The sequence below is a fragment of the Pongo pygmaeus genome, chromosome 8, assembly GCF_028885625.2.
Source record: "Pongo pygmaeus isolate AG05252 chromosome 8, NHGRI_mPonPyg2-v2.0_pri, whole genome shotgun sequence".
Taxonomy (NCBI): Eukaryota; Metazoa; Chordata; class Mammalia; order Primates; family Hominidae; genus Pongo; species Pongo pygmaeus.
Genome location: NC_072381.2, coordinates 121,440,281 through 121,452,500, shown reverse-complemented (window position 1 = coordinate 121,452,500; position 12,220 = coordinate 121,440,281). Strand labels below are relative to the sequence as shown.

The 12,220-nt window shown below is 43.0% G+C and overlaps 1 protein-coding gene across 7 annotated transcripts in view; it reads left to right on the top strand.

Moving 5' to 3' along the window:
- Positions 1–11,872, top strand: part of GFRA1 (GDNF family receptor alpha 1) — a 209,759-nt gene extending 197,887 nt beyond the window's left edge. For all 7 annotated transcript variants that reach the window (XM_063670307.1, XM_063670306.1, XM_063670304.1 and 4 more), the window contains 2 exons: positions 8,600–8,653; positions 9,682–11,872. In XM_063670307.1, coding sequence (XP_063526377.1) covers positions 8,600–8,653; positions 9,682–9,834 — 207 coding nt within the window. In that variant the 3' untranslated portion in view covers positions 9,835–11,872. The remainder of the gene's footprint in view (positions 1–8,599; positions 8,654–9,681) is intronic.
- The last annotated feature ends 348 nt before the right edge of the window (positions 11,873–12,220 follow it).

Sequence of the window (12,220 nt, the reverse complement as noted above, 5' to 3'; positions counted from 1 at the left end):
CTCTCAGAACCCCTGTTCCTGACCCATAGGAAAGGGGAGCGCGCCCCTCAGAAAGAAAGTTGTTTCAGCGATGGGTGTATTTGGTAAAAGGCAGATGGGATCATCATCGGTGAAGGCTATTTGTGATAGTAATGATCACAGTCATCATCACTATTCATCTACTTGGTTTTCCTATACTTTCTAGAATCTTTTTCTCTGAAAGCACATATTCTAAAAAAATTTTAAAGGTTTTTTGCTTTTACCTTGTTTTTTGCAACACCAACCACGTTCCATCTTCTGAACCAGAGGATGAACAAAAGCCCCTGGTCCATTGTGTCTCCAAACTGTGGTGTTTTCTGTCAAACCTTAGTTACCACCATAAGTCACAGAGCCATTACGGGGCCACACTCAGCTGCATATAAACGCACAGGAGAATGAGAGGCTTAATAAATATTATCTGATGGCGATGAGGATGCGTGTCTGATGAGATAGGCTTCATGCACTTCTCATCAGGGACAACAATGAATCTTTTCTGTTGCTCTTGCACATTTGCATTCCCAACTGCACATTCTGAGAAAACAAATGTTTCATTTTAGGGCCGTCCCTCCTAGTTGCCTTTATACCATTAATGCTGAATGTTCATGATACAAAACAGCCGCCCTCACCCCAAACCAAAACGTCTTCAAAATGTCTTTCACACATTTTTGTCATTATCTTGTTGTTAATTGCGCATAATTTTCTAAAATACAGCTCATAATTGCTTCTTGTCTGAATATTTTACTAATCAAGCAAGTTAACCATGAATGAAAACAAACAGTTCTCTAATGTATTTCTGCAACCTGTGTCTGCCCCAGCCTGGGGAAAAGCAAAAAAGATGTAAGGTGATCCTGTGAAGGTATGAAAAGAAGAAGTAAGCCCAGCCAGGGCACCCTGTGAAGCTCCATGCTGTAGACAGAGTCTGCACGCAGCACTCCTTGCCATCTTGCCATTAGCGTTAAATTACAAGTGCAAAGCTGCAGGCATCCTTTTATGGTGCACTGGAGACTGACAGGGAAGCCCGAGGGAATGCTTAGCTAATGGAGGACTGTTGATATATCTTACTGGACTGTGTCTCTTTCATTGCATTCATTTTTAAATCTGAGGAATCACAGATGATCACAAACTGATTCTCTTCAATACAATGTTCGCAAGCCCAATTAGCGTGAGGTTTTGCATTTCCCACTTTTGCCTCTATCAAAGAATGACCATCAACCACAGAGAGGCTAAGAGATTGTCCACAGCAACTTGAATTTTGAAAGGACTTCCATCTAGCGTATCACATTAGATTTTCACAACCCTGTGATTTAGACAGTAGGGCAGGAATGACTGGAATCATGGATGATGGTTGGACAGCTAGGACTAGGAAACTTGTAACCTGTGCTCTTTTTTTTTGTTGTTTTGTTTTGAGATGGAGTCTGTCTCTGTCACCCAGGCTGGAGTGCAGTGGTGTGATCTCAACTCACTGCAACCTCCACTTCCCGGGTTCAAGCAATTCTCCTGCCTCAGCCTCCTGAGTAGCTGGGATTACAGGTGCGCGCCAACATGCCCTGCTAATATTTTGTATTTTTAGGAGAGATGGGTTTTCACCATGCTGGCCAGGCTGGTCTCGAACTCCTGACCTCATGATCCACCCACCTCAGCCTTCCAAAGTCCTGGGATTACAGTTGTGAGCCACCGCACCTAGCCAACCTGTGCTCTTTTTACCATACCATATCAGTCAAGCCAGTACCAGCAGCAAGTTCTAAATTGTAGCAGAAGTTCTCTTAACTGACACTCATTTAGCCAGCTCGCTATAGAAGTCAGCCTGTCCCTTCCCCTGCAAACATACTGGCTACTGCACAAGACCCACTGCACGGGCCACACTAGTGGGCTTTGCTTCTTCTACCCACAAGTGCCCCTCACTCTCTCCAGTTGGGATGCAGGCTTAACAAGCATCAAATATATTTTGTGCTGGTTGTAGTTGGTATTTTTGCTTACATCATTTGCTAAATATTACATAAATCACTGAAATAGGAGCACAAAAAAAGGACAATTGCTTCAATGCAAACTAAGTTGAATATATCTGAAAAGGCAAATTCCTTAAAAAAAAAAAAAAAAAAAAGCCTTTGGATTAGGTGTGGGTGAGATGACTATAAAGGACCGAGTGCAATTATAAAAACACAGGAATATTGTGTACTGAGATTCTTCTGCGGGTGTCAAACGTCACTCCTGTTTTAAGGAAACTGAAACCAGGAACTGTAGACCAGGAATTATAGACGTGGCTTATGCAAAACATAAGCCAGGGAACTCCAATCAATAGATTCTTTAGAAAAAAAAAAAAAAAAGAATAAAGGTGGTCCTGGTCACATAATCCAAAAATCAGTAAAGGAATAATATTTAGACATTAAAGTTTCATACAGACATACCATTTCTAAGTGATTTTACTTTTTCATTTAATTTCCCAATTGACCACCTATGGGCCCAGTCCCCAATCAGGTCAAAGAAGAGGGTTTCTGATCTAGGCTTGGCACTAAGCTGAAACTAAATTTCACAGTTCAACACTGACTGTCCCATTGGTGCCAGGAATCTAAGATCTTCGCTGCTGGAGCCTGTCTGTCAGCTTCAAGGCTAGGATCCCCACACCCAAACACACACATCTGGAATCTGGCTTTATTTCAACTCACTATGCACCCATTATGGGAGGCTTTACCTAAATGTAGCCCAACCTGTCTGAGCTATGCCTCCTCCGAGTAAGAAAGTATGACTGCAGGTCCCTCATCCTGTGACTCGACCTGCCCAGACTAATGAAAGAAACTTGGCACCCCTGGGCCTTCCTGAAACCTGTGCTGAGTGAAATACCTTTACAAGGCCTTCTAAGAGCTTAATGTCATGAAAGCCTCTGGCTGAGGTTCAGGCAACACAGAGACAAAGCATCTTTGGGGGGAGCAGGTAGAGGAGACCAGACAGTCCCAGGCTCAGTGGTAGAAGAGTCACCCAGGGCTACTCCAGCCCCTTCTCAGAAGCACGCTCGCCCAGCCTCACCCTGGCCGCCCTCACAGCCGCTGGTTTTCTTTCTGGCCTGGGCCAGGGTCCGTGGGGCTTGGCAGAATTAAGCTTGGAGGAAATGGATCCCTTCGTTGCTGAGCTCAGGCTCTGGAAGAAAAACACCCAAGCCCACAGGCTCAGAGCAGGCTTTATTTATGTGTCCACTTGTTTTACACAGCTGATTTTACTGGACATTATTCAGACCAGTGGTTGCAAGTGACTGTTACCAAGTTTGTAGGAAAAGCAAACCTCCAGGAAGGTGAGTTTCAAAATAGAGAGTGGCAGATGTTTTCGAAAGGCTTGCCAACTGCTTGGGACCAGACCAGCAATAAAACTTCTCCCAGCAATCCCAGATGTCAATAGGCAAAATCCAAAGCCAAAAAAAAAAAAAAAAAAAAAAAAAAAAAGGCTCCAGACTTCTAGGTGGGCCACCATTACTTAGCTTGGATTCACTAACAAGGAGCTTCTTTTTTCTGTCTCCTTTTTATATACAGAAATTAATTTGGGCAAATTGGTATCTCGTACACAATAGAATTGTTATATAGTAAGTATTTCCTATTGAAGTCTGTAAGCAGGTGAGTCTATCTATTAAAACACAGTGTGAATGATGCTTACTTGGAAGCAGGTTCCTCTGCTCAGTTAACCTCAATTAGGTACATACTCTTCTTCCCATGGCTTGTCTTACAAGGGAACATAAAATATGTAGATTTAAACTGAGAAATGGCTTTGAGTTCTGGACTTCTGCTTCTGGACTGTTTTGGGACGAACTCATACAGTGGTTTTCCCTAGCAAAGGTCCAGTTTGTGCTGCAGAAGAGACTCGTATGCTAATAAACGGGTATTGACAAGTGTGATAGATGCAGCTAGGTACTTAGTGAGTGCTGGAGAGCAAAGTTGATTGCATTTTACAGTCTGTGTATTTCTCTGTTTATTGCTTGTATTCTGTCATTAAGCAAACAGGTTCCTAATATAGCAAATCTCTCTAATCAGTAAAGCAAGGAAGAAAAGAACCAGAGCATCATTAATTATGACTATTTGGCTGCAGACTGGACAGTCTGTTGCTATTGGATTGGGCAACTTCCCCTGGTTTTATTTTCTGGAGGTAGAGCAGAAACTGGCTTTTCTTATGCGTGGAGGAGAACAGAGAAATGTTCCATGCCCTGCTGGCTGACAGCTGCCTAAAATCTGGAGCTTAAATACTGGCTTCTCTACAGAAATGGAGTCCTGGGGCAGCAAAGGCCAGGCTCCGGGTGAGTGCACTTTTAAGTCTCCAATTCCGTAATCAGAGTGAGCATGCTGCTCGCAAGCCTGACCTGTCCCCAGAGCTTGGGGAGAGCCTGCTGTGGGCAGAACCCGCATAGGGACTGGGCTGAGAGCTATAAATGATGTGTGCATCTCTGCGTTCTGCACAGGGAAGCTGCTGGCACCACGGCAGGCTTTCCAAATGCTAATCACTGGGGTAAAAAGCAGGAGAGGCACTGCTCTGACTCCAAGTAACAGAGGTTAACAGCCTCTAATGTATTTATTAACCCTCTGGTGCCAGGGACTGGCGAGGTCTGTCCCCCCACAATTACAGTGCCCTGAAAATTCATTTATGCGACGTGCCTGGACTTGGGGATTACCACCAGTGACACTTTTATAATATGAGAGCAACAGCTGCTGGAGAGACAAGGCTTCACATGCCTAAAAAACAGGTTTCCCTGGTTTTCCAGAATGTAGGGAAGGCGTTTGGTCTGGAGACAGGCTTCTCTAGTATGATTTTCATCTTCCCGTTCTCAAGATGAAAACCTCAAGGTACTATACTTTGGTGGTGGTGTTTCCCCCAACTCAGAGTCAGGCAGCTTCTCCTAAACTTTATAGCTATAAATTGGAGTTAAGAAACACCCTTTCTTAAAAAGGATTAAATAATTCATTTTTCAACATACTGTAAGAATAGTTCGAATTGATTTTTCGAAAAATGAAATGCATCTTCTCTTCTTCATCTCTTGTTAAAAGACATATCGTGTTAAAATCACAAACTGTAAGGCATGGTGTCTGCATAGGTGCCGGCTGGCTGAGCTCTTTGTCAGCTCTCTGCATTTCTCATAATCATCAGGGCTGTGAGGCTCACTGAAGGGCCCCTGAACACTGTGCCAGCCCTTCTATTATTACACCCTTGGTTTTACCAGTTTGTAACTCAGGAATAAAAGGTGCTCTTCCCGTTTCTAATTTACCTCATACCTTACAAAGTCTCAGGAGTCTGGGGTTTATTTTTTCCTTCTCATTTTCCTGGGACGTCCCAATTTGCAGCAACTGAGACAGCATTTAAAGTGTGTAAGTACTTTTTTGTGATAGCTGAGAGCGGGAGACGCCCTGCAGTTTTATCTGTTTGCATTTATCGTACCTGACTAGGAAGACAGTGATAGCTTGATGATGTTTTCAGAAATGCTCAGGATAAAAGCCTTTAAAATGTGGAAATAACAGGTTTCTCAGACTTCCAAAGTGGGTTTTAAAATGCAGATTTTCTTAAGTAGACTCCGGATCTGCGGAGGTAGATTTCTGACCCTCAGTGGTCACAGGAAGTTCACACTGCATACAGGACTCATAAGCATGCAACTAGCCAGAAGTTCATAGGTCTACATCCCAGGCTCTGACCCTCTCTCTGCGGCATGCCCGCTGTGAGAGTTCCTGGACTTCCAGCCTGATGATGTCTGTTGTTGACCCCATCCAGTCTAGACAGCCAACACACTGTGGCCCTCATCTCATTTGGTGTGAGATTTAAAGAGATCTCAAACCTATATGCAATGCTTTGATTCTGCTAATCAGACTCACAGAGCTGACAGTGGCCCATGCCAGGTTTAGGTGCAACTCCAGAGCCTCTCTGCTCAGCGTGTGCTGCTGTAGGGCTTTCCCGAGCACCCAGACTGCTCTGTAGGAAGCTTGTTAACACACAATGTAAGCAGAGTCTTTAGAGTCCTGTGTGTGGACTGCTAAGCCTCTGGAGTGCTGAGTACCTCTGTGGGTTGGGAAGATGTTTAATGGGAGAGAAGGCGTTTTGTCAGAGCATTCCCTGTAGGGATCTGGCTGCATGTTCTTACTTGGACTCAGCAGTTCTTCCAGTTATGCCAATCGGAATGGTCCTCCAGGCAAGATGAGCTTGAGAGGTGCTGCTTCCAGCTTTAGCCAATGGGACTACACGGAGACAAGGCCAGAAACTGACATTTTCCTTTATACAGAGGCCAATGGGATACCCTCTTTGGGGGAACAAGAACTTAGCGACTGCACAGACTTGGAGCTGATCTAAATGCATTTTCCTGTGTAATTGAAGTTATGCCTGCCATTTCCAGATAGAAGACAAGATCCTTGGAGTTTACACCTGTGCGTGTCTCCCTGGTTGAAAGCTTATAAATTCTGAATGTAGTGTGAAACCCTCCGTGACTAATGAGGGTCAGAAATCTACCTATGCAGGCAGAGTCCACTTAAGAAAACCTGTTAAGATAGAGGCTTTTCTAGTCCATTGATGAAAGCCCCTTTCTAATCATTTAATAATAGTAGGATTATATACCCGCAGTATAGCTAATGAGTGTCACAGATTGAGGATACAATGAATGAAACACTGTCTTCTAGTGCTAATCATACTGAACAAAGTAGAAAGGAGGCCTTCCCAGCCCTTGGAACTCTTAGAAGCCACTGTGGTCTACGACACTGAGGTGCAACTTAGCTGTGACCACAAGCATAGAAAGAACTTGAGGACATAATGCATCCCAGTCTAGAAATCACGCCGCCTTCCCTGTGCAATTCAGTAAATTTGTTAGTTATGCAAAGGCCCTTAGCAAGGGCTTATGTCTTTTATAGATTATGGCCTAGAAAAGGCAGAATGTGATGTTTTAGGGCCATTTTGGTGTCTGGGCACAATTCCAAACTTGAACAGAAATAAAACATGTAAAGCACTACACATTACTCTCTGTAGGTGACAATGCAATGGACCAGATTTGCTATTAATATAGATTAAAAGTAGGCTTTTGAATCAGGTTCAATTCCTCTTCCAATTTCCCCTCTGATCTTCTTATACATAACATTTAGTGACCTTTGAACAGCCCAGGGATGCTTCACGGTGTCTTATTCTTGATGCTTGTTTAAAGGTTTCTATTTCATATTCACAGCTGGCATATGCAAATATAGGTAAAGATTATGATGCCTCCCAAGTAGCATTATGGTCAATAAATTACTCCTTGGGTGAACATGCTATCATTTTAGCTTAGCATGTCTTCCAGGAGTTGCAAAAGTCACAACAGGCAGCCTGCCAGTGCCATCCACACAGAGCTGGTTGCCCAGGTCCTCCTTGATTCAAGTGTAACGCTTAACCAGGGCTCAGCCCGTTGACAAATAAGCTCTCTGACTGTCAGTGCCAAACGGCTCCTGTTGCTGGGGATGAGGAAGGAGCACCGTGGGAGTTCTTTGTGTGGATTTTCAGGAGAACCACTGTGATGCAGGAGGTAGCACATTTTCATTTAGGAATTGAAGAGACTGGGTCTGCCTCCTGCCTCTGTAAGTAAATTGTTGTGTGACCTTGAATTAGTCACTTAACTTCTCTGGGCTCTGTTTTCCTTTGTAAAATGAGAGGGTTGTACCGGGTCAGTAGTTTTCACATGCATTTTCACTGTAATTATTTGAGCAATGGGACCTTTCCTATAATGAAATTATCAGGTAGAAGCCCAGTGGAGGGTTGTTCCAGTTGAAGAGAAACAGGGAGCTCAGTGCCTTCACAGCCCAGTCCCCTTGCAACTGCTCGGGAAGCCATTTTCAAATGGCTGGATTGAGGATCTGTACTGCTCTGTGTGATTCTTTGAGGATGCCCATCTGGAAGGGTCCCTGTCCTGTGCCTTAGCCCCAGATTCTGTGTGATCCTAAACAGTGACTAGTGAGTGGTTTCCTTACTAGAGAGAAGCCCCACGAACCCAGGGACCATGTCCTTTTTTGTTCATCACCATATACCCAGCATTGGTAAACAGTAGGTGCTCAGTAAGGGTTTGTTGACTGGAGCAATGAATAAACAAATGAGCAAACAAACAAGCCCAGGAAGGTCTCTGTCTGTATCACTAACAAATGCAGATGTTTATTGCAATGTTTTTACCTAGAAGGAGGTAATTCCCAAAAATTAACTTTAAGAAATGAGGGATTACTTCAAAACGTTTTCTTTAGTAACCTAGTCCTGGGCTGCTCCTTCGGGAGCCACTCGGCTTTGAAATGGGGTAAGTCTGAATTGAGATGTGCCATGCCAAACACACCAGATTTTGAACACTTAGTGTGGATAAAAAGAATGTAAAGTATCTTATTAATATTGAGTACATTTTGAAATGGTAATATATTGGGTTAAATAAAATATATTATTAAAATTAACTTCACCTGATATCTCTTTATTACATGGCTACTAGAAAATGTTCAATTATATATGGAGCTCACAGCTGTGTCTCACATATTTATCAGAGAGCATTGCCCTAGACAGCTGATTAATGGATCATCAGTAATTACTCTTCTGTATTATGTTTGAGCATTTTTTTTTTCTTGTCCCTCTCCAGGCACAGAAGCTGAAATCCAATGTGTCGGGCAATACGCACCTCTGTATTTCCAATGTAAGTATGTTTCTTTTGGAGGCTTCCTGCATTTATAGAAACATAGCCTTTGGGCCCCTGGGGGCAGGGTATCATATAAAGCATTCAAAGACAAGAAGGTATCCAGTCCACAAGAAATCTAAGCCACCCTCCATGACCGTCTGCCCTTTGAGCAAGGCGAAGACTTTGAATTCCAGTTCACAAAGTTGGAAGTAAGCATGGGACCCGGAATCTTTGTCCAAGGATTAATACAAGTGTTCCAGGGCCCTGAGCCTCTCTGTGATCACAGTCATGTAAAATCATCCAGCACAGAGAAGATACATAGCAAATCTCACTGCTCACCAGATGTTCTCTATCTGTGGTGCCTCTGACCTCCACAGGCCCCCATGGGTAGATTAGAGCAGACACATTCCTCTCTACAGTTTACAGGCAAGGAGACCGATAATTCTGCTGTGTGTGGGCCCTGGTTCCTTGTGTAGGAGGGTGGCATTATGGGATTAAGCAGGTGCTGGTGACAGGGATGGAGGACTCTATCCTGGGGAAGGACAGCTGTGCTAGCTGGGAATCCAGAAGCCGGAGTTCTGGTTTGGTTCTCCCAGCAATGAGCAGGGCAAGCTCTTGCTCTCTCCAACTCCTCATCTATAAAACCTGGGATTGAACTCGCTCATGCAGGGAGAGGCTGCTCTGCCTGTCTCCAATGCTGTCAGTTACCTGTGCAACATGGAACCCTGGAGAGAGGGGTAAAGAATGACAGGGGTACCTGAACTCAGATATCTTCCCCCAAAATGAATTTAATAATCCCTAATGGAAGAGCAAGCAGTAAGCATTGGCCAGACACTTTATCAAAAGTATCTGGTTCTAACCCAGGTTCATGGTTTCTTCCCATAAAACTACAAGTCAGTGAATTTAAGTCTCAGTGGTAAAATCTTGGTCAGCTTTGGTGAGTGGGTCAGCCAGTGGGGGAGTCGGGGGGAGAGAGAGAGTGTAAAGTATACTGTGGTAGAATGAAGACATGCAGTGGATGATAATGAAACCATTCTTCCTTACAGGGTAATTATGAAAAAGAAGGTCTCGGTGCTTCCAGCCACATAACCACAAAATCAATGGCTGCTCCTCCAAGCTGTGGTCTGAGCCCACTGCTGGTTCTGGTGGTAACCGCTCTGTCCACCCTATTATCTTTATCTTTAACAGAAACATCATAGCTGCATTAAAAAAATACAATATGGACATGTAAAAAGACAAAAACCAAGTTATCTGTTTCCTGTTCTCTTGTATAGCTGAAATTCCAGTTTTAGGAGCTCAGTTGAGAAACAGTTCCATTCAACTGGAACTTTTTTTTTTTTTTTTTCCTTTTAAGAAAGCTTCTTGTGATCCTTCGGGGCTTCTGTGAAAAACCTGATGCAGTGCTCCATTCCAAACTCAGAAGTCTTTGGGATATGCTGTATTTTAAAGGGACAGTTTGTAAATTGGGCTGTAAAGCAAACTGGGGCTGTGTTTTTGATGATGATGATGATGACAATGATGATGATTTTAACAGTTTTACTTCTGGCCTTTCCTAGCTAGAGAAGGAGTTAATATTTCTAAGGTAACTCCCGTATCTCCTTTAATGACATTGATTTCTAATGATACAAATTTCAGCCTACATTGATGCCAAGCTTTTTTGCCACAAAGAAGATTCTTACCAAGAGTGGGCTTTGTGGAAACAGCTGGTACTGATATTCACATTTATATATGTACTAGCATTTTCCACGCTGATGTTTATGTACTGTAAACAGTTCTGCACTCTTGTACAAAAGAAAAAACACCTGTCACATCCAAATATAGTATCTGTCTTTTAGTCAAAATAGAGAGTGGGGAATGAGTGTGCCGATTCAGTACCTCAATCCCTGAACGACACTCTCCTAATCCTAAGCCTTACCTGAGTGAGAAGCCCTTTACCTAACAAGAGTCCAATATAGCTGAAATGTCACTCTAATACTCTTTACACATATGAGGTTATATGTAGAAAAAAATTTTACTACTAAATGATTTCAACTATTGGCTTTCTATATTTTGAAAGTAATGATATTGTCTCATTTTTTTACTGATGGTTTAATACAAAATACACAGAGCTTGTTTCCCCTCATAAGTAGTGTTCGCTCTGATACGAACTTCACAAATACAGCTTGTCAAAAGCAGACTCTGAGAAGCCTCGTGCTGTAGCAGAAAGTTCTGCATCATGTTACCACGGACAGGCAGGAGGAAACAGAGCAGACAAGCATTGTCTTTTGCCATTGCTCGAAGTGCAAGCGTGCATACCTGTGGAGGGAACTGGTGGCTGCTTGTAAATGTTCTGCATCATCTCATGACATTCTTGTCATGACACAATCCAGTACCTTGGTTTTCAGGTTATCTGACAAAGGCAGCTTTGATTGGGACACGGAGGCATGGGCAGGTTGTCCTTTCTTTGGAAGCACATCCATGCTGGGATGCACAGTTCTTTTCCTAAGGATTGTGTTTACTCCCGATTGCAATGTCTTGGCCACTGTTAGGAGCAGTTTGGTCTGAAGGTCATTAAGGATCTGCTTGCATCTTGTTTCATGTCCTCCGTGACAGACTGCAGACCGTGTTAGGAAAGAAGGAAGGTTTGTGAATCAAGAGGGTTGACATTAGGTTTGGTGAGATGAGTTGGTTGGCACAGATCAGCAGAACAGGACCCTGGTGATAAGGCATCTGGCTTTGCTAACCACATATCATCTTCCATTATTCTCTTTCTTAACTAAGTAGACCCGAAAGTGCACTTTCGAAGTTTGGTTTAGATGGCGAGATTCCAAATCTACAATGATCGAGTACTGGTGGCCACTTTTCTCCAACATTAAGTAAAGAGGAGATTCCACCTTGAGAAAGTCCTGGGGAGCATTGGCTTTCTTCCCACATTGGTAGAGGAGATGGAGGAGGAAACCAGGGTGCACATTTCTACAGATCCCCTTTGCCTGCTGGTGTTTGCCTTGTAAGATAAGTCACTGGGGGAAAGGGGAAATCTATGAAATCCAAGATAAAGGCATAGTCTTTCAGCTCTATTGGTGTTCAAAGTACATTTGTGTCCAAATGTTAATCAACACAAATGTACAGTACTCCATACTGACTTTTTTCGCTTCAAAATGTTTTCAAGGGAAATTCAGCAGACACCCAACTGTATTTAATTAGTGAAAAGTTCTATAAAGACTCTTACTTTGAATAAACACATTAAATGTGTCAAAATATTTGGAATGCCAGTTATCTATGAGCGCATATCTCTTACAGAGTGTATTTTGTTTTCATTAAGGTATCTCTGTGTATCTACACTGGACTAATTGCATAGGGATCTGATTCTATGTGATCCGCTATAGAAAGCTATTGATTACTTCTGTAGTAACAGCAGCTCTAATGAGCTTCAGATGACCAAAGAGGAAATGGGAGTTTCAGTGCTAACAAGGGCAGCCTTCATTGAAGAATGCATGGGTAGGCAATATGTAAATTAAATTTTGAAAAGCCTCATCTGTCACCAACAAATATCTCATTTTTCTTCAGTGATAAAAGCATATTCAAGTTACCAGATCCTCAATTTGA